We start from the raw sequence: 21,421 nt of genomic DNA, 5'->3' as shown, positions 1-21,421 counted from the left end.
CAAGGAACGCGGCATAATGTAAGCAAATATTGTCATCCCCGGTCTTAAAGTTGTGATTTAGGCTGAAAATAATGGCTTAATTTTGTCAGAGGGCAGATACGAGCGCAGGGGGCATGCGCATGCGCTGTTGATAATCGTTAATCGGTTGAGTTAATTGACGCTACCTCAATGACATCCAAGCCGGTCCGTCATCCGCAATGGATCCAGTGGTTTGGATGGGATTGCCCTCAACCGTCAATGCTCCGGAGGCAATGCATTGGAAGCTCTATCGCAGTGCGCACGGCCGGGATCATAGGCTCCTTGATGGCCTGTTGTTTCTCTTTGCAAAGTTTGCATTCAACGCACTTACCATTTGCAACGTGAGCTCTCCCCTGCGGCAGTCTTCAAGTTTGGAGACGTTCGGGTAAGGGCGGGCCTCTGAAAATTTTGGTACCCGCGAGCTTGTTGCGAGTTTAATGCGCCAGTTAGTGGGAATGTAGTCTGCCGCAGATATACCGCTTGGGGTAACCAAGCACAAATTTTCGAACATCACCTCCGAGTCATTGCGTTACGTGTAAGATAATGCCAGAGGGCAACGGGCGTGACGGCTGAGGGTAATCTATGCTGTCAAACTTCACGATATATATTAATCCGGGCGATCAATATGACTCAATAATAAATATGCAGCCTGGACGCAATCGCCCAGCTCTCTGCATTTCTACCTTGCGTCGATACTACAACGCTTAATATGCAAGAGAAGACTATAAAAGCCTTGGAAATTTACAACGAGGAGGCTCTGGCTCCTGCAGATTATAGCAAAGAAGGGCAAGAGGGTGCGGATGGGCTGAAGAGCAAGTGGAAATTGCCATTGAAAGCTCAGGTCGCCCCCGTTCCTGGTTAGTAACGTCCTCCATAAGATACTGCACTCCAGAGAGGAACAAATCAAGCGTACTTGTTGTCAAGGGACGATGCAGCCCGAATTCTCCACGCATTGCAATCAATCCAAGATTTAATGGCAAAGATGGGGCAGCGACGCTGGTGGCAGGGACATCTTAAAGGGTTTTGTTCGAGGGGACGACGAAAAAGAGCATGACGAATTCTATAACGAATGTAGATACTCAGTCTCGCTTAAGTCGAAGATTGAGGTAAAACCTTCGCATAGCGTATTATGTAAGCAAGCGTTGCTTGTTGAAGTCCGATTAATGCTATCGCTTATCTATATGACCTTACAACGCGCGGGCCCACTCAACCAGTCAACAGTTGTTGTCCGCCGCTCGCCCCTCCTATTCCTTCAACAAATCGTCGGCGTTTCTCGCGCGCAAGCTTCGTCAAAACGTCGGCAATCTGTTGGTTTGTGGAGACATACTCAACGCATATCTCGCCTTCCTCCAACTTCTCTCGAATAAAGTGATACCGGATTGCGATACGTTTGTTGCGTTCGTGAAACATAGCATTTTTGGCTAACAAAATCGCAGATTGGTTGTCAATTTGGAGGGTTGTGGAGGGAGCCTTTGAAAAATCGAGTTTGCGGAGGAGAGTCCTTAGCCAGACCGCTTCCTTGGTGGCAGTAGCGGCCGCCATGTATTCCGCCTCGGTGCTCGACAGCGCGACGGACGTTTGCTTCTTCGACACCCAACTGACAGCACCTCCGGACATCAAGAACGTGTACCCAGTGATAACCCTGCGGTCGTTTACGTCTAAATATTCTATGCGCTCATGATTTGTCGAGGTCATCGCCACAGGCATCTGTTGTTCTTGCCAGCTATCTTGTCCCACTGTCTTCTGTCTGTGGCAACTATGCCGAACATTTGCAATCAGGACGCTCACGAATATCAGTATGGGATGCGTTGAGCTCGTTAGGAGACCTAGGTGTGAACCCAGAAGAATTAGACGCGTATTGTGTTTCTGAATAGAAGGACCTGGGGAGGTATGCGAGCAGCAGCGCTAGGAGACTCGACGATCTCTTGGAATTCAAAGGTATCTTTCACGAAGTGTCCTATTCGCCGTTTGTTAAACGCAGTTGTTATTACAGGTTGCTATCTGCAGGAGGGCCACGAAGGCGACGCGATACCTTTTCTCGATCCGCAGCCTTTGTTGGGCGATTTTGACGACTATGATGACTCATTCGACCATTCAACGACCCCAGATTTCCTCCCTCACTTCCCAGATGTGACGCGTCGCGCCTGCGAAGTATATCACCAAAGCCAACGTGAAGCTCGAAAAGCCACTCTCACTCATTCCACACCACATAAACTCCAACACCGTTTCCGATTGCGTGACGCAGGTCAACTACTCAAAGAGTCTATCCTAGCTTCCACGCCAGAGTTGCACCTCTCCTCGTGCCCACCAGCTAGCGCCATCTCCAAAAAACACCCACCTTCACCTTCCAATCCCCCAAACAGCACAAGCGCTCCAAACATACCACCATACCGTCACGCTTTTCGTCCCCTCCCAGCCCACCAAACCCTTAAAGCACAAAGTTGCGACGATGCTCCTGTCTCAAGCATAAAACAATCCACGGTGGAACCCTCCAGATACGCCATACGCCAACATTGCGCTCTGCCCACCTCGCGCCGAAGTCATCGGCCCTTCCTACCCCGTCTCGCAGTCGACTCTGGACGACACACGTGCAGGAAAAGGCGAAAAAGAGTTCAATAACAAACCTATATTCCCTTCTGCGCCACCCTGCCCTGTTTTTCGGCAGACAGACTTGTTTTTTTCGTGCCTCAGCCATCTTCGCGTTTGCCAGATCTCGCGCGTCAGATCTTGCTTGTAAGTCGTCATTTTGCAAATTTGTTTCATGTCTCATGACGACACCACTATAGCCATCAGCGCTCGCACGCACCGCGCGTCTCGCACATCCACCCGCGTTACGGCGGGGTAACCAGAAACCCTATCATGACGCCGGTATCAGGAACTCATCTGGATCAGGGGCGCCTACAGGCAGGAAAGGTAAAACCGAGGGTACAGCCAACGGACGCAGCAACGAACCTCCAACATTCGTATTACCCGACTCGGACGCATGATTGTTCGCTACGTGGGACTAGTCCCACACCCGTTGTGCCTTCGGCAAATTTCGAGGCAAAAAGGCCGCAAGAGGCGTTGGTAGTACACAGTGGGAGAGGCGTACGTGCGTCTGGAGTGATGCTTTCCATGTGGAATCGTAAAGGGTAGGATAGAGATGATGTAGAGTCTCGTACGTATGTATACAAGCCGGTACTATTATAGTATCTTGCAAAATGTTTAACAAACCGAGTTCTATCGTCTACGTGATATCCAATTTTACAGGAAGGAACGATGGTAATGCGTAAACTCCTTATATATGCCAGTGAGGGAGCAAGATCTAGAGTGTTTTCTTGTTTATATAGCGAACCCCATGCGTGTGCAACTTCGGGAGTTTGAACAATTCAGGCCCTGAGTCACTGCGTCTGATCTGGCATCTCCGAGTCTGTCTTCCGCGTCATTGTCCAAGTTGTAGTACCAGCTTGTGGCTGTGGCGCGCTGTGCGGTCTCACGCCTTCTGCAAAGCGCCCATTTATTCTTGAACTAGTACTCGCTATCATATTACAGCGCACGTTGCATATGAAATCGGTAGCGGTGCGTGTCCACCAAGTCCCAGACTCCAGCTTCTGATCATTTTCCAATTGCAACCTGTTCACTGCGCACTTCAAGCCCCTCTATGCGTTTGGCATTTGCGCCGTGAGCTGTTTACCTAAAATCTTCCTCTGTCCTCCCTCCCTCAGTCCAATTCCTGTACCAGCACCGGCCCCCTGTGCCGGTCGTTCACACTGTACATTGGCGCTTTTCCTTGCATGATCCGTGGGGGCGGCGCCATCGCTCATATGGCTGTGATTTTTGCTCTGTGCGTGTTCATTCTTTCGCCCATCTTGTGGCTCAGGGTCAGGATCATGATGCATGCGGAAATGAGATACGAGACTCGCAGTGATCGAAATGCCAAGCCTCCTGGATGGCCAAGGTAAGGGAAGAACGTTCTAGAATGTTGGCGATAACAGCGCCCCCTTCCAAGCTAACAGGATATATGTGACGGTGATATGTCAGCTCCGTGATGAGATTGGCGATGCTCGACAGACGCACATGACATTATTGTCCGCAATCTGGCGCGCACTTCATCACGCAGGCTATTCAAGGAAGAAAGTCAGCGTCTCATCATCAACAATTCTAATGTGATATTTGATTGACATGCGAGAGATCACTCGAGAGGCGGAAGAACGAAGCATTCGCGTGACATACGTAAGTTAACGTGGGGGTTGCGTGAGGGTAAAAATCTGCCGTCTATCATTATACTAGTTGGACTGCCAACGGTGGGCACATCCATAACCTTGTTTGACTAGGGTGGCGACCCGTCAAACTCTTTGACGCGTCTGCTGAGTGCTCTATAATCAGGAAGGAACGATTAGTTGTTTTTCATTCAAAAAAAATCCTATTTAATGTCTGCTTGGGGCAAAGCCCGATGTAGACAGTACATGCTATATACTATACGCGTCTGCTCTATAATCAGGAATTGATCAGGAAGGAACGATTGGTTGTTTTTTATTTTTTTTAAATCCTATTTAATGTCTGCTTGGGGCAAAGCCCGATGTAGACAGTACGTGCTATATACTATACCGTTCTATTGACATTGCTGGCATTGGACGATTGGTTGTCTTCCACGTTCCTTCTATCCGGTCTGCAGGGAAACCATGTTTCTTTGCCATCAGCCGCTCGTGAGTTTCAGTTTCAGACAGACCAATGCCAACTGCTACGATGATCATGATATCTATATCGCTTCATGAATTCAGGGGATATTTCGAAGACCCAATTTGATCACGAGCAACGGACCGGTGGTGTACCTGGTGTTTCACGTTACATTATGTAATCAAAACAGCAACAAATATATCATCCCTTTATGCTCGTTTTGGCTTAGTCTCCCTTAGACTGCCCTTTAAGCTTTATAGACGAAGGAAGATAGCCGTTCCTTCTAGTTTGGGCCGTACAATCGCTAGATGGTTGTATATCTGCCGGCGCAAACGCCATAGTCAAACATCCACCAAGTTTGCAAGCTCGCTCATATCCATTCTCGAAATACTATGACCCTAGTCTCATATAATCCCAGTTGGTGGCCGTCCATTTATTCGTATTGCATTTCCTGTTATTTTGTAGGTTCGTGGATGACCAGTTGGACGTTCCTGACCTAAGCCGTACTATGGTTTCGTAGCTGCCAGCTCCGCGGGGGTGATGTATGATTGGGGTAAGCAAGCTAGTAACAAAAAACGCTCATGCTCATATAGTATTTTTAGTCCTGACGTTCTGACAAGGGGTACGTTCACGTCATGACCAGAGCAAGAATCTCCCTAACTTAATGCGTGAGCAGATTCCCGCACTAGAAGAACAGCTTGAAAATGAAATTGATTCGGGCCAGAGGCAACATTGGTCCCTTATGACCGCTGCTGACGCGGAAAATATCCTAGGTGCGCTATCTTGGAATATCATATGCAGCGTATGTCTGAAAGGCTAAGCAATTGGCACTGCGCTAACCAGTTTGCCTCATGTCTCACAATCAGCATCGATATGCTGAGTACGTACGTTCCCTTGTACACGCTGTGTTTATTTCTTCTGACTGGTGGCATGCAGTTTGGGTTCCAACGATCTTAATGATAGATGCAGTGAGCATTCCACCCCAATGTTTATGGCCGTCTAATGAAAGCGCTTCCATGTAGGGGTGAGCGGGATTTTCGATCGTCTTGTCAGTCCAATTTTAATAACTGCCGCAGCTGGTTTTGAGTATGCGAGCCTGAGGTTGATCGCTAACATTACTGGAGTTTTCAGGCTTCATTCTGAAATTCGCAGAGAATTGGTTCGGCGTCGTCGTACTTATGTGTAATATTGGGTGGTAAGCTGCGCAATATCTCCATGATATGGAGTTGACTGAAACATCATGCAAGTCATATTGATTGCTCAGTTACATGCTGCGTATCAGCGATCTAGAAAAGTGCTGATATTTCTCATTGTCATCTTCCTTGCTGTCGACATTTTCGACGGAGTAGTGGTTGCGATATCAGTGAAGAATAATTCTTGGGGTATGCTCAATCATACCAGAGGAGCTGATTATCTCTGGCACCTCCTAGTGCACTGTTGGCTCCGATGATTTATTCCTGTATTCCATAACTTGGATACTCATCACTGTGTGGATCGCTGTAAAACATTTCCGTGAACTGCGACAACATTCAGCGGGAGGAATTATTGGGGACTACTTCGCGGTGTTGATGGAAACTCACATGGTTTACTTTGCGAGGTGAGCTCATCAGTGAATGCGGGTCCCTTGGTCCGTTGATATTCTGCACGCGCTAGCGTTGTTGTTTCATGCTTCGACCTCGGTTATTTTTTTTCGACGATGCCAGCGGTATGCTGATCTGCCAATACTTCTGTATGCGACTACGATTCATCATTTCTACAGGATACAATCGCCCTGGGAACTCAGATTTACTTTGGTTTGCTTGACATCTTCCAACTTGTGCGGATGTTTGTACTAGGACCGCGCCTGATTCTTGGCGTTCGAGAATATCGGGCCAAGCTCGCAGTGGCCGACCCCGATGTAGGATCCGACATGACTTCAGTTGCTTTCCAGGAGCGCGCGCATGCGTTGACTAGCAGTGATGTGTGGTATAACCTACAAGAAGACTGCAGACACTATTGGGGTTATGGATAGCCTTATCCTCAGAATGGTTACTCCTTGAACTGATCTATATTGGAACGAACCAGTGATGGCCAAACCTTCTCAAAGTCCGTGTCCTAACATGATGTTGCTAAAAGTTGTACTTGACATGCGTCACAGGATAAAGCTAAGCGGCAAGTCGAACTACTTCGATTCCTGCGACCTGGGATCAGATGCCGTTTGCGTCCGAGTCTACTTTCCTGACATTTTCTCATGCCCTTTCCCTTCATAGGTCCACTTGTACTACGACCATGCTCATGTCGTACGTCCTCTCTACTCATTCTGTACTCCTACATAATCATTTCCTAAAGTACGATGGTCCCAAACAATGCTTCGTTGTTGAGCTAGTTCCAGATGTTGAGCCTTCTACGCCACTGTGAGGACATTTCGTTGCGCGAAAGCTGCATGGCGCTGATCGTAAATTCGACTCAGGGATATCATGTTCCTCCAAGACGCTACAGGGAGTTAACATATCGACGCTGCACGCAGCGGGATTACCCAGATTTGCAATACACTTCTATCTGGGGGAAACTTCACTCCGGGAGATCTCAGATTTGGCCTTATTGCCTTCCGCGATCCTCCTCCTCAAAATCCGAGCTTCATCGTCCAGGAATACCCTTTCACGACCGATGTTGGAAGCGTCGCGGAGAATTTAGGCGGCTTAACAGCGACGGGTGGTGGAAATGGACCTGAATCTCAAAGTGATGCTTTGTCCGCTGCCTACAAGGCTGACTGGAAGGATGAAGCGACAAATATTATGGTGCTGATTACCGATTCACCCCCGCATGGAATTGGAGAGGATGGAGATGCCTTTCCTAAAGGGCGTCCACTTCGTACATCACGCTTTTGGTCTTCAGTCGTAATGAATCAGCGATGGTATGTCGAACATTCCACAAGTCGTGCTGGAGTCTAATGTCAATACAGTATGTGATTGCGTGCGAGCCTACTCTGAGCCAGTATTACAAGGTGAGATCATTTTCTTTGTGCTGCCGCGTCAGATGCGTTATTGATTACGCAGAGAGCGTGTGATTTCTACCAAGGATTGGTTAAGAAAACCGGGTAAAATCATCACAGCTTCGATCATATATTCATAGGTTAAATATTTTAATAGAGGGAAAGCGGTCAACCTCGGCGATCTCAGCGCGCTGCCCACTCTCATCGCTGGTTCCGCTTTAGAGGCAGTCCGCAACGAGATTTATGTTGTCAAGCATCAGGCTAAAGTTCGCAGCATGGCGAACGATCAGAAGATGAGCGCCAGCGAAATTTCTCAGAGGCTACACAAGAGCTTCGTGGCTGCAGGCATCCAACACAGCACCCTCGTTGTCGATAATATGCATGAACAGCGTACGCATGGAGATCAGAATGCCGACATATGGTTGAATGCTGAGAATTTTGACGAAGCGAAGAACAATATTCAGGAGGTAAAATATCGATGAATCTCGTTTTACATTCTCATAACGCCATCCAGAGGGACGTCTCAGCAAATATCGAGTTGATGTGTGTAAATGAATTTATACTATATAGCGCCTTGAAGGATAGACTGAGAGGCGGGCTTAAGACTGGGGCCGAGACTCAGATCTAGAGTCGCGCCGTAAACCTCAAATTGTGCTTTAAGGACGGACTTTAAGGACGAGCTCACTTTAAGGACAGACTTTAAGGACGAGCTCATTTTAAGGACGGACTTTAAGGACGAGCTCATTTTAAGGACGGACTTTAAGGACAAGCGCGCTTTAAGGACGGACTTGGTAGGCATGCTCTTAGTAAGCGCGGCCATCTTCTAGTAGAACGTGCTAGTACGCCACATATCCCTGTTTCCCCGTACGCTTCCATAATAGAAGGAAGGTGTCAAAGCTTTGCTTGATCCATCACTCCATCAATCACGTCCAACTTATAGATCATCCTGAATGGTTCATTGGCGAACGATCTTGAAGGTGCGAGCGTCAGCCTTTCAAGTTATCGGTGACTAACCGAGGAGCAGCGCAAGTTAAATGTTAATCGCAACCGTTGTTCGAGCCATCCGTCAAAGCGAGGACGGACCCATATTCCCCCCCCTCTTCACTAGGGCTTCTCGTGGGACAGTGCAGTGAGTCTTTTCACTACTCCAACTATTCCGACCATGATGCATTCCCTACCTTCGCGTTGGATTGTCGCAGGAAATACCCCATAGGTGCCTGCGGTCCATAACCCAAGTTGTACTACTCATATATACATACCTTTTTTCACAGCCGGGGGCTGCATCCACCGAAGCAGTGCGGAAGATGTACACGCAAAGCTTCCAGGTGGGTACTCCCTGACCGGCCTTGTAAACTCAGAGACGGACGCAGGAGCTGCTCTCACAGGGTGGGCTGTATCGCCCCATGTCAAAAAGTACGTTTGATTTATTTCTCTTGAAATCGATGTCTTACAAAGATCTATCGCTTAGTGCTATCAAAGCATCAACGTTGGCGCCAAACATCAAAGGGGGCGCCAGTCCTCTGCCTGCGTCGCTTGTCTCTCCCTCCGCAAGTCCACCAATTGAGAGTTTCAACAGACGTATTATTTCTATCTGGAGTGCGCTGCAGGTAATTAACTTGGGATTCGCTAGGCGAGCGGCCTATCACCCCCGATAATGATATCCATCCCACGTGCGACTTGGTCAAGTCATCGTTCAGGTTACTCCCCGAACCTTTCTTTTCATCGCCGTCCTATCTCAACGTTATCGAGATAATGAGTAAAGCGCATTCCATCAACGGTCTTTTTCAACGCTCACGTTCTTGCGGAGCTCGAGAATCTTAAATCGCGGCTTGCGCGTATCCGGAGCGTTGCGCACGGGCTTCCTCAGGCAAACTTTGACCTTTTGAAGAGGATCGCCGAACATCTCGATAGGTGAGTTTTTGCGCTTGTTTCTTTTGTCAGCTGAACGATATTGATACTTATCCTCCAGTATAGGGAACGCAACGAAAAACGCTTGCAATCGTTTCAGCTCCAACTTCCTTCGCGCACCACAGAATGACTTCGCCCTCATGTTGTCGAACGCGGGACATACCCACAAACCCGTGAAAGCCCTGATCGCGGAGTGACGCCGCTCATCGTTCCTACAAGTACGTCGATACTTGCTGTTCTGAATCTGAATTTTGAACACATGGCAGACGGTAGACAGTCGGGCGCATAGGCCGCCCATATCGCAGTACTTGCCTTGTTCGAAGAAGCAGGCAAGGCCATAATATTTGCAAGTTTAGGGTTAGGGCTTATCCACATATAGAAATCCGTCCCAGGACGGACCCTAACACTAATTCCGTTGGCCTCGAATCTCCTGCACTAAGGAACGGCGACCTTCTTGCCCCGCTCCAGTGCACCAGCTGCAACTACAACTACATCGTCTGCTGCCCCACCAAGCCTCGGGCTGGCGCTCTACACTCTCAGCTCCCGCTTCCTACCACTTCCAACCAACCAACCAACCAACCATTTCAATTATATCATCCGAGCTCAAAGTTCAGCGCAGTGAACTATTTGGCTAGCTCGCAGAATTGCTCCCACGTCGCGTGTTGCCCGAGGACTATAGGAAGGCAGAACGAAAGACTCTAATATTCTCTCAGGTTCGTCCCTATGAGTCATGGCTTCAAATAAAGAGTTTCGAACCTTACCCCCGTATAGTTCACGCAGATACTCGAAATCCTTCAAGCGATTTCGAAGCTGAAGGCTTTTCAACTTCCAATCATGACTGGCTCCATTGCCGTAGATGTGCGCGCGCTTTGACCTTGTGGTTAACAACGTTTGCGATAGTAACTAATTACTCGCACGTACAAGATCGACCAAGGCGCGCGCCATGTACTAGAACGCACATGATGGCGGCGTTGCTGATCCATTCATATCAGCGTTGAGCTGCCCTGAAGTTCGTTAATATGCCAAAGACCAAAAACTTTCTTTTTCAGATCAACGCGTCCGTCATTGCCCGCGGTGAGCAAGATCCTGCTGATGATCGCATATTGATCTAATATGTATTACCTACGCAGTCGATCGCGGAAAGTCCACCCTCGCCCACGCCCTCATCCCAAAGGTTATTATTGCTGCAGTGACAGCTGGTGATATGCGGCTTGCAGACTCACAAGACGATGGAAAAGAGCATGGCATCACGATCAAATCGACAGCCATCTCCATATACTTCGAAATGGAAAAGGAAGATGTCGAAATTATTAAGCAGAAGACTGAAGGCAGGTCTTCAATTTAAATTTCGCGAAATCTTGCTAATGAAATATTACTTCAGGCAACGACTCGGAGTTCTTGATCGACTCGATCGACTCACCTGGTCATGACAAGTCACGGCCCGCTCTCCGCATCCAACTGACGGCGCTCTGGTTGTCGTCGCCGACTGTATCGAAAGTGTACAGACGGAGACGGCGCTTCATCAAGCGCGTATGGTGCATATCAAACCTGTCGTTATCATCAACAAGGTCGACCGCGCTTTACTTGGGCTCCAAATTTCAGAAGAGGACTTGTACCGGTCGTACCAGCGTACCAGCGACTGCCCTTTGTGACGTCCAGGTCTTCCCAAGCGAGGGTATAGTTACTTTCGGTTCAGGTCACCATGAATAGGCTTTCACCCTCTACCAGTTCGCTGGTCGCTTCGGTGCGCATAAAGACAAGCTTTTGGCTAGACTCTGGGGTGATAAACTACTTCAACTCTGCCGCTCGCAAGTGGGGTACGAAGGCCTCCGATGCCAAGGTCAACACGTTCGTCCTCAATCCCATATTCATGATTTTCGATGGTTGGTCCCATTTATGAGAATCTCGATGTCAAACTGACGTTTGACCAGCAAGATCTCGAAGGCAATGCTCTCCTCAAGGTCGTCATGCGCAAGTTCTTGCCCGCTGGCGACTCCCTCCTGGAGACGACAATTATCAACCTTTCTTCCCCCGCCTCTGCTCAACGCAGCTGCGTTAAGACGCTCTACGAAGGTCTCAGCGATGATGAGTCTGCCATTGGTATCAGGGACTGTAATTCCAAGACCCTACCTGTCAAAGACGGCGCCCACTTCGGATAAGGGACGCCTGCGGTCTTGCGTTCTCCGGTACCGTTCGTTCTGGTCCCGAGATCCATATCCAGGGCCCCGACTACGAGCCTGGAAATAAGGCTGACTTATTCGTCAAGTCAGTCCAGTACACGGCGCTCATGATGGGTCATTACATGGAGTCTATTCAAGATCGCCCTACCGGTAACTTCTGCGGTCTCGTCAGTATTGACCAGTTCTTGCTCAAAAGCGGAACTATCATCACCTCTGTGACTGCACATGACGCGAGGGTCATGAAGTTTTCCGCGTCTACTGCCGTGGAGGTTGCTGTTGAGGTCAAGAACGTGGCTGATTGACCCAAGCTCAGCGTCGAAGGTCTCAAGCATCTATCGAAGTCCGACCCATGTATCCAGGCTTGCGCCAGGACAGAAGCGCCCTCTTAAGGCGACTGAATAGTGTCCTCGTTCCGCTTCTCCGTTTCTTCCGGTTCCTTCGGAGAAGTCGCAATCTCATGACCGCGCCCAGGCCGGAGTTCCTCTCAAGATCTCTGAATGTATCGTCGGTTTCGGCGGGACTGTCAAGGCTGAGTCCTCAATCGTGGGGCCCTTGTCCAAGTCGCAGAACAAACGCAATCATCTCCACCCGGTCCCCACGGCTATCGAGGCGCCTCCCAGGTCAAATATTAAAGATACCAACATCCGCGTCATGATCTTGTCTAGGGACGCTACCTCAATAATCCCAACTGCCCAGGATGCGACTCCAAGCGCGCAACTAATATTTCCTAATGCTGCGCAAGTGGAGTTAAATCCATATTGCGGGATGTAAGCTACGCGTTACAGCTCTCAGCATCAGAATGTCAGACTGCATTGATCGCTCACGATAGTAAGGGGGCAAAGAACTGCGGCGTCGTTTTGACCAGAAAGATTATGGTAGCGATACTCGTTGACATCTGTCAGGCGTTATTTGCAATAGACAATAATGACGATGCGATTTTTGGCCGCGATCCAGTAATTCTCCGACGGTCGAGAGTGTTTGTAACCTTGCGCAGTATGAGTTGTATATCTAAAGCGCGCGTGAAATTGCACGTACATTGAAGCTGAGATTAATTTCGTTGGTCGCGAGCGACTAGGGTGGTTTCAGGGTATAAAGTGGGGATAATCGGAGCGTCGTTCAAGCCTGCGACTTCCATGAGCGATAAAGGGTGGACGGACGTGATTACGTTTACCCGCGACGCTAGTCGTCGAAGTCACGCCTTCACGCGCCGGCTGGAGTGATGCAAATGGGGTACTCGCAGAATCTCCTTGAATAGTAAGTGGAAGACTATTGCCGGTTTGCAGGAAGCTGGTGGGGAAGGGCTGCACCGCAGAAATCAATAACCAGGTTAGAATAAAGTCTACGACGCCAACTTCAGCTACGATATCATTCAAGTTCGCCGGCTCGTAATAGAACTCTCCTGGAATCGTATCTTCTCCTGTAACCAGCTAAACGAGAAGTTCAGCCAAGCCTATAGCCACGTCAATCATTCACGCACATTGAATGCTGCTCGACCGATTATGACATCTTGGTAGTAGGCTGGCAGGGCGATGTCAGCCGCGTCAAGCGAGATGTTGGACGGGTTGTTCATCGAAGATGTGAGGGGCAAGATGATATATCGATTTCCACCTTTCCCTTGCGTTTTTACTGCCTGTACAGTACAGCATTCGGGGAAGAGATTATAAACACTCACGATGTTCGGCTGGAGAAAAAGATGAGCGTGGAAAGAAACTTGAACGCTGAAAATTAACCTTCATCGTGATTGTTTTCATACTTGCTATGATAACGACTGACGACGTTGCCTATGCAACTCGCAATGTGGACAAAAGGACCCTCCTTACCTGAATTTCAGGCCCATCAATGCTCGCGTGCCAAAAGTAACTCGCAAAAGTAATCACCAAGAGACGATCCTGAGCTAACTGACAAAGCAAAGACAGTCCAAGCGCTCTAGTAAATAGCACGCGCCCACCGAGATAGCCATAGGCGACGAAGCCTATCATATCAACATGAGAAATTGAAATTGAGAGACGGTCATTCATCTTTGACCGCCGCAAACCAAATAAAACTCCAGAATTCCACTCCCTGCGGCCTTTTATCGCAGGCAACAATGAGAAAAGCACATTGATAGCTTAACGCAGCTCTCGGTACTTGCGAATTTGTGAAGGAAAGCATCCACAAACATACATGTTGGCGTGAAAGCTTCTGGGTCTGATTGGAGGCGGGAGAGGCGGGGGAAGAAAGAGTTCGATAAAAAAGCACATTAATAGCTCAACGCAGCTCTTGGTACTTGCAAATTTGTGAAGGAAAGCATCCCATAGAGCATGCATGCAATGTGCATGAGCATTGGCATCGGGCCATCGGCGACATTGTCGCGACAAGCCCTACCTGCATGCACGTGATACAGATAAATTAAATTACCTAATTCGTAACAAAGAAATCGCACGCAGGTCAGTGCTGCGTACGACGTGCGCGACGGTCGCTTGAAGCATCGTTCATCAAAACAAATTGCTACCCATCTTTTCTAATACTTTCAAGTTCTCTTCCCGACCGTTCATTTGTCAAAACGAACGCCATCCGAATTAGACCCACGATATCCTCGGTCCTGAAGATCCCAAATACTGCAGTCTTGAGACGTTCAAATACGCAAACGCCATCATCGGGTGGTACGCCAGCCGTGATTTCTTTCTGCTCTATCCTAGTCTTTGGTCTCGAATATCGTCCTTCTTCCGCTCCTCAAACGTGTACCTCTGTCTAACCCCCATCTTGCCAGAATCCCCTGAAGTTTCTTTGCACGGCGCTCGCCTGGGGTTTGATTTTGCAGTTTGGCAGCGTCTGCCCCTCGGAAGTGCCAAGCTCTTCACACCTGCTGAGATCTGCACTCTTATGTCCGAGTCATCACTCTCGGCACACCGTATATCTGCCAAAAAAAAATGATACTGCAGGGAGGAACTAGATATGGTAAAAGGTCGATTTTGATTCAAATTGTGCGTTCCCTCGAACAACCATCCGAACAACCAGTTTCGAAAGAAGATTCATGTAGGTATGGGAATGAAGGACGACGGGTATATCAACTGCTGTGCGTCTCATCCCCTCCCATGTTTTTTTACTGAGTCTCCCATCAGCCGCAGCATTCCTTGAGTTTCACGAGCGACGTCACTTCTTTGTCCTTTTCTGGGCGCGTTCAACATTCTCCTCTGCACCTCCCGGTCTGTCATCCTACGGCATTGCTGACTATGTTAGCCACTCTCTGCGTTCCTCCACCCGAAGCGACCCCAAACAGTACAGACGCGTTTCTTACGCCACTACGTCCAACGAGATCTACAACAATTTTGTCCATGCAGATATCTTCGCGGCCGGCGAGTAATTTTGCGAGCGTTGATAGGACATTGCAAAGTATTCCCCGACTCTAGAAGTAGAGCCTTGCGGGCAGAAAGGTACGAGCGGGCGTATTTTCCCTCGGGCCTCTCCGTTTCTCTGATACGATCCAAAGGAAGGATCGCTTGCGCTGCCGACTGCTGCCGAGCGCCATTATGATAGGTAGCTGTCAATAATAATATTGATGGCGCCGTAATGAATAATCAAATTTCACAACCTTAATTTTTCCTAGGCTCAAATTTACCCTCGAACATTCTCTAGGACTCAGAAAAGGCTCCCCCGGCAGTGCTTTTCATCCAACCAGCACTCTTATCCTTTAACGCTTGGAGGGAATGAGCTGGAGAGAAAAAAACGTTTCCAATGCGCCCTGGCGTGATGCCCCTAGCCGTAACTCCACCTTCAGCCTTCCAAGGACCGACGGCGTGGTAGAGGTCCCCTGCGCTAAAAATTAGCACATCTCCCGACCTGTACCTAATAACAGCATTATTAAGTATTAATGGAAAGTTGAAGCTAGATTTAAAACATACGGGAGTTTGAGCTTGAGATCGGTGAAGTATGCCTCGCCCCCTGAAAAGCCACCCAAGCAAAGTATTGCCATGGGGCCGCCATCCAGCCCATCCCTATGGGGTAAAACGTTGAGCTTCCAAACAATCGCGCGTCCTAGCCATGGCCCTGGATCTGCTGCCTCCCATACTCCCACATTAAAGGCCTTTTCGTAGATCTTAAAATGCGCTGCGTAGGCCACTTTCTAGGGTATGACGTGGGTCGACGCGGGTCATACCCGCGCCCGACACGCGGGTACTGAAACTTTCAGAGGCCTACCCGTACCCACAAGGGTCAGAGCATCGCGGGTACGGTCACCCGTGGGTCAACCCGCAGGTAGTACGGTTCACCCGCGGGCGACCAAGTGTATGATGTGCGGAACAGTCAATGTGGCGACCAAATGCATTAAACGGATCAATCAATTTCAACGACATCAGCCTGATCCTTCGCCTTTCCTTTGTCGTTTCCCATCTTCTTGTGCATGATAGCCGTGGCAGTACCGCGATCGGGCAGAAGCGGAATACTGAAGATGATATCATGATGTAATTAATGATGATATCGGATATCGCTAATATGTCGAGTAGCAGGTTGCTGGATTTAAAAAAATATTATTGTCTCCAGATGCGATCGCGGTCAAGCGGCCGCTAGTCGGCTCTTTTCCAGGAAGAGTAGCGCTCTGCGGATCAAAGGGAATCGGATGTTTCAACGAGTATCGCTACCATAATCTTTCTGGTCAAAACGACGCCGCAGTTCTTTGCCCCCTTACTATCGTGAGCGATCAATGCAGTCTGACATTCTGATGCTGAGAGCTGTAACGCGTAGCTTACATCCCGCAATATGGATTTAACTCCACTTGCGCAGCATTAGGAAATATTAGTTGCGCGCTTGGAGTCGCATCCTGGGCAGTTGGGATTATTGAGGTAGCGTCCCTAGACAAGATCATGACGCGGATGTTGGTATCTTTAATATTTGACCTGGGAGGCGCCTCGATAGCCGTGGGGACCGGGTGGAGATGATTGCGTTTGTTCTGCGACTTGGACAAGGGCCCCACGATTGAGGACTCAGCCTTGACAGTCCCGCCGAAACCGACGATACATTCAGAGATCTTGAGAGGAACTCCGGCCTGGGCGCGGTCATGAGATTGCGACTTCTCCGAAGGAACCGGAAGAAACGGAGAAGCGGAACGAGGACACTATTCAGTCGCCTTAAGAGGGCGCTTCTGTCCTGGCGCAAGCCTGGATACATGGGTCGGACTTCGATAGATGCTTGAGACCTTCGACGCTGAGCTTGGGTCAATCAGCCACGTTCTTGACCTCAACAGCAACCTCCACGGCAGTAGACGCGGAAAACTTCATGACCCTCGCGTCATGTGCAGTCACAGAGGTGATGATAGTTCCGCTTTTGAGCAAGAACTGGTCAATACTGACGAGACCGCAGAAGTTACCGGTAGGGCGATCTTGAATAGACTCCATGTAATGACCCATCATGAGCGCCGTGTACTGGACTGACTTGACGAATAAGTCAGCCTTATTTCCAGGCTCGTAGTCGGGGCCCTGGATATGGATCTCGGGACCAGAACGAACGGTACCGGAGAACGCAAGACCGCAGGCGTCCCTTATCCGAAGTGGGCGCCGTCTTTGACAGGTAGGGTCTTGGAATTACAGTCCCTGATACCAATGGCAGACTCATCATCGCTGAGACCTTCGTAGAGCGTCTTAACGCAGCTGCGTTGAGCAGAGGCGGGGGAAGAAAGGTTGATAATTGTCGTCTCCAGGAGGGAGTCGCCAGCGGGCAAGAACTTGCGCATGACGACCTTGAGGAGAGCATTGCCTTCGAGATCTTGCTGGTCAAACGTCAGTTTGACATCGAGATTCTCATAAATGGGACCAACCATCGAAAATCATGAATATGGGATTGAGGACGAACGTGTTGACCTTGGCATCGGAGGCCTTCGTACCCCACTTGCGAGCGGCAGAGTTGAAGTAGTTATCACCCCAGAGTCTAGCCAAAAGCTTGTCTTTATGCGCACCGAAGCGACCAGCGAACTGGTAGAGGGTGAAAGCCTATTCATGGTGACCTGAACCGAAAGTAACTATACCCTCGCTTGGGAAGACCTGGACGTCACAAAGGGCAGTCGCTGGTACGCTGGTACGACCGGTACAAGTCCTCTTCTGAAATTTGGAGCCCAAGTAAAGCGCGGTCGACCTTGTTGATGATAACGACAGGTTTGATATGCACCATACGCGCTTGATGAAGCGCCGTCTCCGTCTGTACACTTTCGATACAGTCGGCGACGACAACCAGAGCGCCGTCAGTTGGATGCGGAGAGCGGGCCGTGACTTGTCATGACCAGGTGAGTCGATCGAGTCGATCAAGAACTCCGAGTCGTTGCCTGAAGTAATATTTCATTAGCAAGATTTCGCGAAATTTAAATTGAAGACCTGCCTTCAGTCTTCTGCTTAATAATTTCGACATCTTCCTTTTCCATTTCGAAGTATATGGAGATGGCTGTCGATTTGATCGTGATGCCATGCTCTTTTCCATCGTCTTGTGAGTCTGCAAGCCGCATATCACCAGCTGTCACTGCAGCAATAATAACCTTTGGGATGAGGGCGTGGGCGAGGGTGGACTTTCCGCGATCGACTGCGTAGGTAATACATATTAGATCAATATGCGATCATCAGCAGGATCTTGCTCACCGCGGGCAATGACGGACGCGTTGATCTGAAAAAGAAAGTTTTTGGTCTTTGGCATATTAACGAACTTCAGGGCAGCTCAACGCTGATATGAATGGATCAGCAACGCCGCCATCATGTGCGTTCTAGTACATGGCGCGCGCCTTGGTCGATCTTGTACGTGCGAGTAATTAGTTACTATCGCAAACGTTGTTAACCACAAGGTCAAAGCGCGCGCACATCTACGGCAATGGAGCCAGTCATGATTGGAAGTTGAAAAGCCTTCAGCTTCGAAATCGCTTGAAGGATTTCGAGTATCTGCGTGAACTATACGGGGGTAAGGTTCGAAACTCTTTATTTGAAGCCATGACTCATAGGGACGAACCTGAGAGAATATTAGAGTCTTTCGTTCTGCCTTCCTATAGTCCTCGGGCAACACGCGACGTGGGAGCAATTCTGCGAGCTAGCCAAATAGTTCACTGCGCTGAACTTTGAGCTCGGATGATATAATTGAAATGGTTGGTTGGTTGGTTGGTTGGAAGTGGTAGGAAGCGGGAGCTGAGAGTGTAGAGCGCCAGCCCGAGGCTTGGTGGGGCAGCAGACGATGTAGTTGTAGTTGCAGCTGGTGCACTGGAGCGGGGCAAGAAGGTCGCCGTTCCTTAGTGCAGGAGATTCGAGGCCAACGGAATTAGTGTTAGGGTCCGTCCTGGGACGGATTTCTATATGTGGATAAGCCCTAACCCTAAACTTGCAAATATTATGGCCTTGCCTGCTTCTTCGAACAAGGCAAGTACTGCGATATGGGCGGCCTATGCGCCCGACTGTCTACCGTCTGCCATGTGTTCAAAATTCAGATTCAGAACAGCAAGTATCGACGTACTTGTAGGAACGATGAGCGGCGTCACTCCGCGATCAGGGCTTTCACGGGTTTGTGGGTATGTCCCGCGTTCGACAACATGAGGGCGAAGTCATTCTGTGGTGCGCGAAGGAAGTTGGAGCTGAAACGATTGCAAGCGTTTTTCGTTGCGTTCCCTATACTGGAGGATAAGTATCAATATCGTTCAGCTGACAAAAGAAACAAGCGCAAAAACTCACCTATCGAGATGTTCGGCGATCCTCTTCAAAAGGTCAAAGTTTGCCTGAGGAAGCCCGTGCGCAACGCTCCGGATACGCGCAAGCCGCGATTTAAGATTCTCGAGCTCCGCAAGAACGTGAGCGTTGAAAAAGACCGTTGATGGAATGCGCTTTACTCATTATCTCGATAACGTTGAGATAGGACGGCGATGAAAAGAAAGGTTCGGGGAGTAACCTGAACGATGACTTGACCAAGTCGCACGTGGGATGGATATCATTATCGGGGTGATAGGCCGCTCGCCTAGCGAATCCCAAGTTAATTACCTGCAGCGCACTCCAGATAGAAATAATACGTCTGTTGAAACTCTCAATTGGTGGACTTGCGGAGGGAGAGACAAGCGACGCAGGCAGAGGACTGGCGCCCCCTTTGATGTTTGGCGCCAACGTTGATGCTTTGATAGCACTAAGCGATAGATCTTTGTAAGACATCGATTTCAAGAGAAATAAATCAAACGTACTTTTTGACATGGGGCGATACAGCCCACCCTGTGAGAGCAGCTCCTGCGTCCGTCTCTGAGTTTACAAGGCCGGTCAGGGAGTACCCACCTGGAAGCTTTGCGTGTACATCTTCCGCACTGCTTCGGTGGATGCAGCCCCCGGCTGTGAAAAAAGGTATGTATATATGAGTAGTACAACTTGGGTTATGGACCGCAGGCACCTATGGGGTATTTCCTGCGACAATCCAACGCGAAGGTAGGGAATGCATCATGGTCGGAATAGTTGGAGTAGTGAAAAGACTCACTGCACTGTCCCACGAGAAGCCCTAGTGAAGAGGGGGGGGAATATGGGTCCGTCCTCGCTTTGACGGATGGCTCGAACAACGGTTGCGATTAACATTTAACTTGCGCTGCTCCTCGGTTAGTCACCGATAACTTGAAAGGCTGACGCTCGCACCTTCAAGATCGTTCGCCAATGAACCATTCAGGATGATCTATAAGTTGGACGTGATTGATGGAGTGATGGATCAAGCAAAGCTTTGACACCTTCCTTCTATTATGGAAGCGTACGGGGAAACAGGGATATGTGGCGTACTAGCACGTTTCTACTAGAAGATGGCCGCGCTTACTAAGAGCATGCCTACCAAGTCCGTCCTTAAAGCGCGCTTGTCCTTAAAGTCCGTCCTTAAAATGAGCTCGTCCTTAAAGTCCGTCCTTAAAATGAGCTCGTCCTTAAAGTCTGTCCTTAAAGTGAGCTCGTCCTTAAAGTCCGTCCTTAAAGCACAATTTGAGGTTTACGGCGCGACTCTAGATCTGAGTCTCGGCCCCAGTCTTAAGCCCGCCTCTCAGTCTATCCTTCAAGGCGCTATATAGTATAAATTCATTTACACACATCAACTCGATATTTGCTGAGACGTCCCTCCTAAACGTCCCAATAGACAACGGAGTCGGAGCCCTCTCCATAGGCGTCCGCGCAAAATCAGGCGGTCGCTCACCCCCCATACAAGCGTACGCCTTTCCTTAGCCTACCCGTCAAAAGAATAACCTCTCTCGCGCCCGCATTCTTTTTCTTTTCATCACGCCCGCCGCGCCCCACTCCGACTTTCTTCACAAGGCGACCCAGACGCTCAATGGAGCCACGACCTCTACGAAGACCCAGAAAAACCCAGCCCATCATCGAGGCTCACCTTGAGCGCCGAAAACCTATCGCAGAACGTAATTTGGTCGAGCTCCCCAGGATGAAAAGTAAGGAGAAACTTGTTCGACTTTGCCCGACGCAAATGTCTGATACGTTTGAACCGTAAAGCTTGTATGAGGCATACGCAGCCTTCTCATCGAAGATAAGGGCGCCGCCGCAACCTTGAAGGAATTCGCGTTTTCCGACAAATTCACGGCAACCTCGAAAAAGATGCAGCATGCCAACCGGACATACAGTCACGACGATGGAGTCATGCATCTACTGATTCATTGCGGCCTCGGTGCAACGGAGACGAGTCGCTTACTCTTGTTGAACCTTCATTAGGTCTTTCAATGACAGCGTTGCAA

At 49.3% G+C, this 21,421-nt stretch overlaps 7 protein-coding genes across 7 annotated transcripts; 4 read left to right on the top strand and 3 right to left on the bottom strand.

Moving 5' to 3' along the window:
* Positions 1–1,800: 1,800 nt before the first annotated feature.
* On the top strand, positions 1,801–3,005 carry DFJ58DRAFT_864995 (uncharacterized protein; the record flags this gene model as incomplete). The annotated part of the gene is made up of 4 exons (XM_041394143.1): positions 1,801–2,458; positions 2,514–2,671; positions 2,743–2,751; positions 2,805–3,005. Exons 1-4 carry the CDS (start codon positions 1,909–1,911, stop codon positions 3,003–3,005), a joined length of 918 nt encoding a protein of 305 aa, XP_041237075.1. The 5' UTR covers positions 1,801–1,908.
* Positions 3,006–7,160: 4,155 nt separating this feature from the next.
* On the top strand, positions 7,161–8,127 carry DFJ58DRAFT_669619 (uncharacterized protein; the record flags this gene model as incomplete). Its single annotated transcript, XM_041382795.1, has 4 exons — positions 7,161–7,571; positions 7,616–7,657; positions 7,710–7,750; positions 7,803–8,127. Coding segments are annotated over 4 exons (819 nt in total), but the record flags the coding sequence as incomplete, so codon positions are not given.
* A 1,174-nt stretch (positions 8,128–9,301) lies between these two features.
* Positions 9,302–9,560, top strand: DFJ58DRAFT_669636 (uncharacterized protein; the record flags this gene model as incomplete). The annotated part of the gene is made up of 2 exons (XM_041382800.1): positions 9,302–9,385; positions 9,453–9,560. Coding segments are annotated over 2 exons (192 nt in total), but the record flags the coding sequence as incomplete, so codon positions are not given.
* An 827-nt stretch (positions 9,561–10,387) lies between these two features.
* DFJ58DRAFT_719087 (P-loop containing nucleoside triphosphate hydrolase protein) lies at positions 10,388–12,504 on the top strand (the record flags this gene model as incomplete). Its single annotated transcript, XM_041384565.1, has 10 exons — positions 10,388–10,411; positions 10,698–10,885; positions 11,052–11,201; positions 11,282–11,393; positions 11,455–11,642; positions 11,714–12,014; positions 12,042–12,084; positions 12,136–12,179; positions 12,205–12,353; positions 12,399–12,504. The coding sequence occupies 10 exons, from the start codon at positions 10,388–10,390 to the stop codon at positions 12,502–12,504; spliced, it is 1,305 nt and encodes a 434-aa protein (XP_041237072.1).
* Positions 12,505–12,902: 398 nt separating this feature from the next.
* Positions 12,903–13,151, bottom strand: DFJ58DRAFT_611768 (uncharacterized protein; the record flags this gene model as incomplete). The annotated part of the gene is made up of 2 exons (XM_041380900.1): positions 12,903–13,034; positions 13,086–13,151. Coding segments are annotated over 2 exons (198 nt in total), but the record flags the coding sequence as incomplete, so codon positions are not given.
* A 2,193-nt stretch (positions 13,152–15,344) lies between these two features.
* DFJ58DRAFT_864990 (P-loop containing nucleoside triphosphate hydrolase protein) lies at positions 15,345–18,384 on the bottom strand (the record flags this gene model as incomplete). Its single annotated transcript, XM_041394142.1, has 11 exons — positions 15,345–15,558; positions 15,615–15,707; positions 16,458–16,822; positions 16,944–17,265; positions 17,316–17,469; positions 17,522–17,675; positions 17,729–17,744; positions 17,792–17,905; positions 17,981–18,022; positions 18,072–18,273; positions 18,330–18,384. 11 exons carry the CDS (start codon positions 18,382–18,384, stop codon positions 15,345–15,347), a joined length of 1,731 nt encoding a protein of 576 aa, XP_041237070.1.
* A 1,012-nt stretch (positions 18,385–19,396) lies between these two features.
* On the bottom strand, positions 19,397–19,655 carry DFJ58DRAFT_611040 (uncharacterized protein; the record flags this gene model as incomplete). The annotated part of the gene is made up of 2 exons (XM_041380885.1): positions 19,397–19,504; positions 19,572–19,655. Coding segments are annotated over 2 exons (192 nt in total), but the record flags the coding sequence as incomplete, so codon positions are not given.
* Positions 19,656–21,421: the final 1,766 nt, after the last annotated feature.

Source organism: Suillus subalutaceus, assembly GCF_016647625.1.
Source record: "Suillus subalutaceus strain FC151 chromosome Unknown DFJ58scaffold_193, whole genome shotgun sequence".
Taxonomy (NCBI): domain Eukaryota; kingdom Fungi; phylum Basidiomycota; class Agaricomycetes; order Boletales; family Suillaceae; genus Suillus; species Suillus subalutaceus.
Note: the sequence above shows the minus strand (reverse complement) of the source record. Positions and strands in the feature narration are given on the sequence as shown.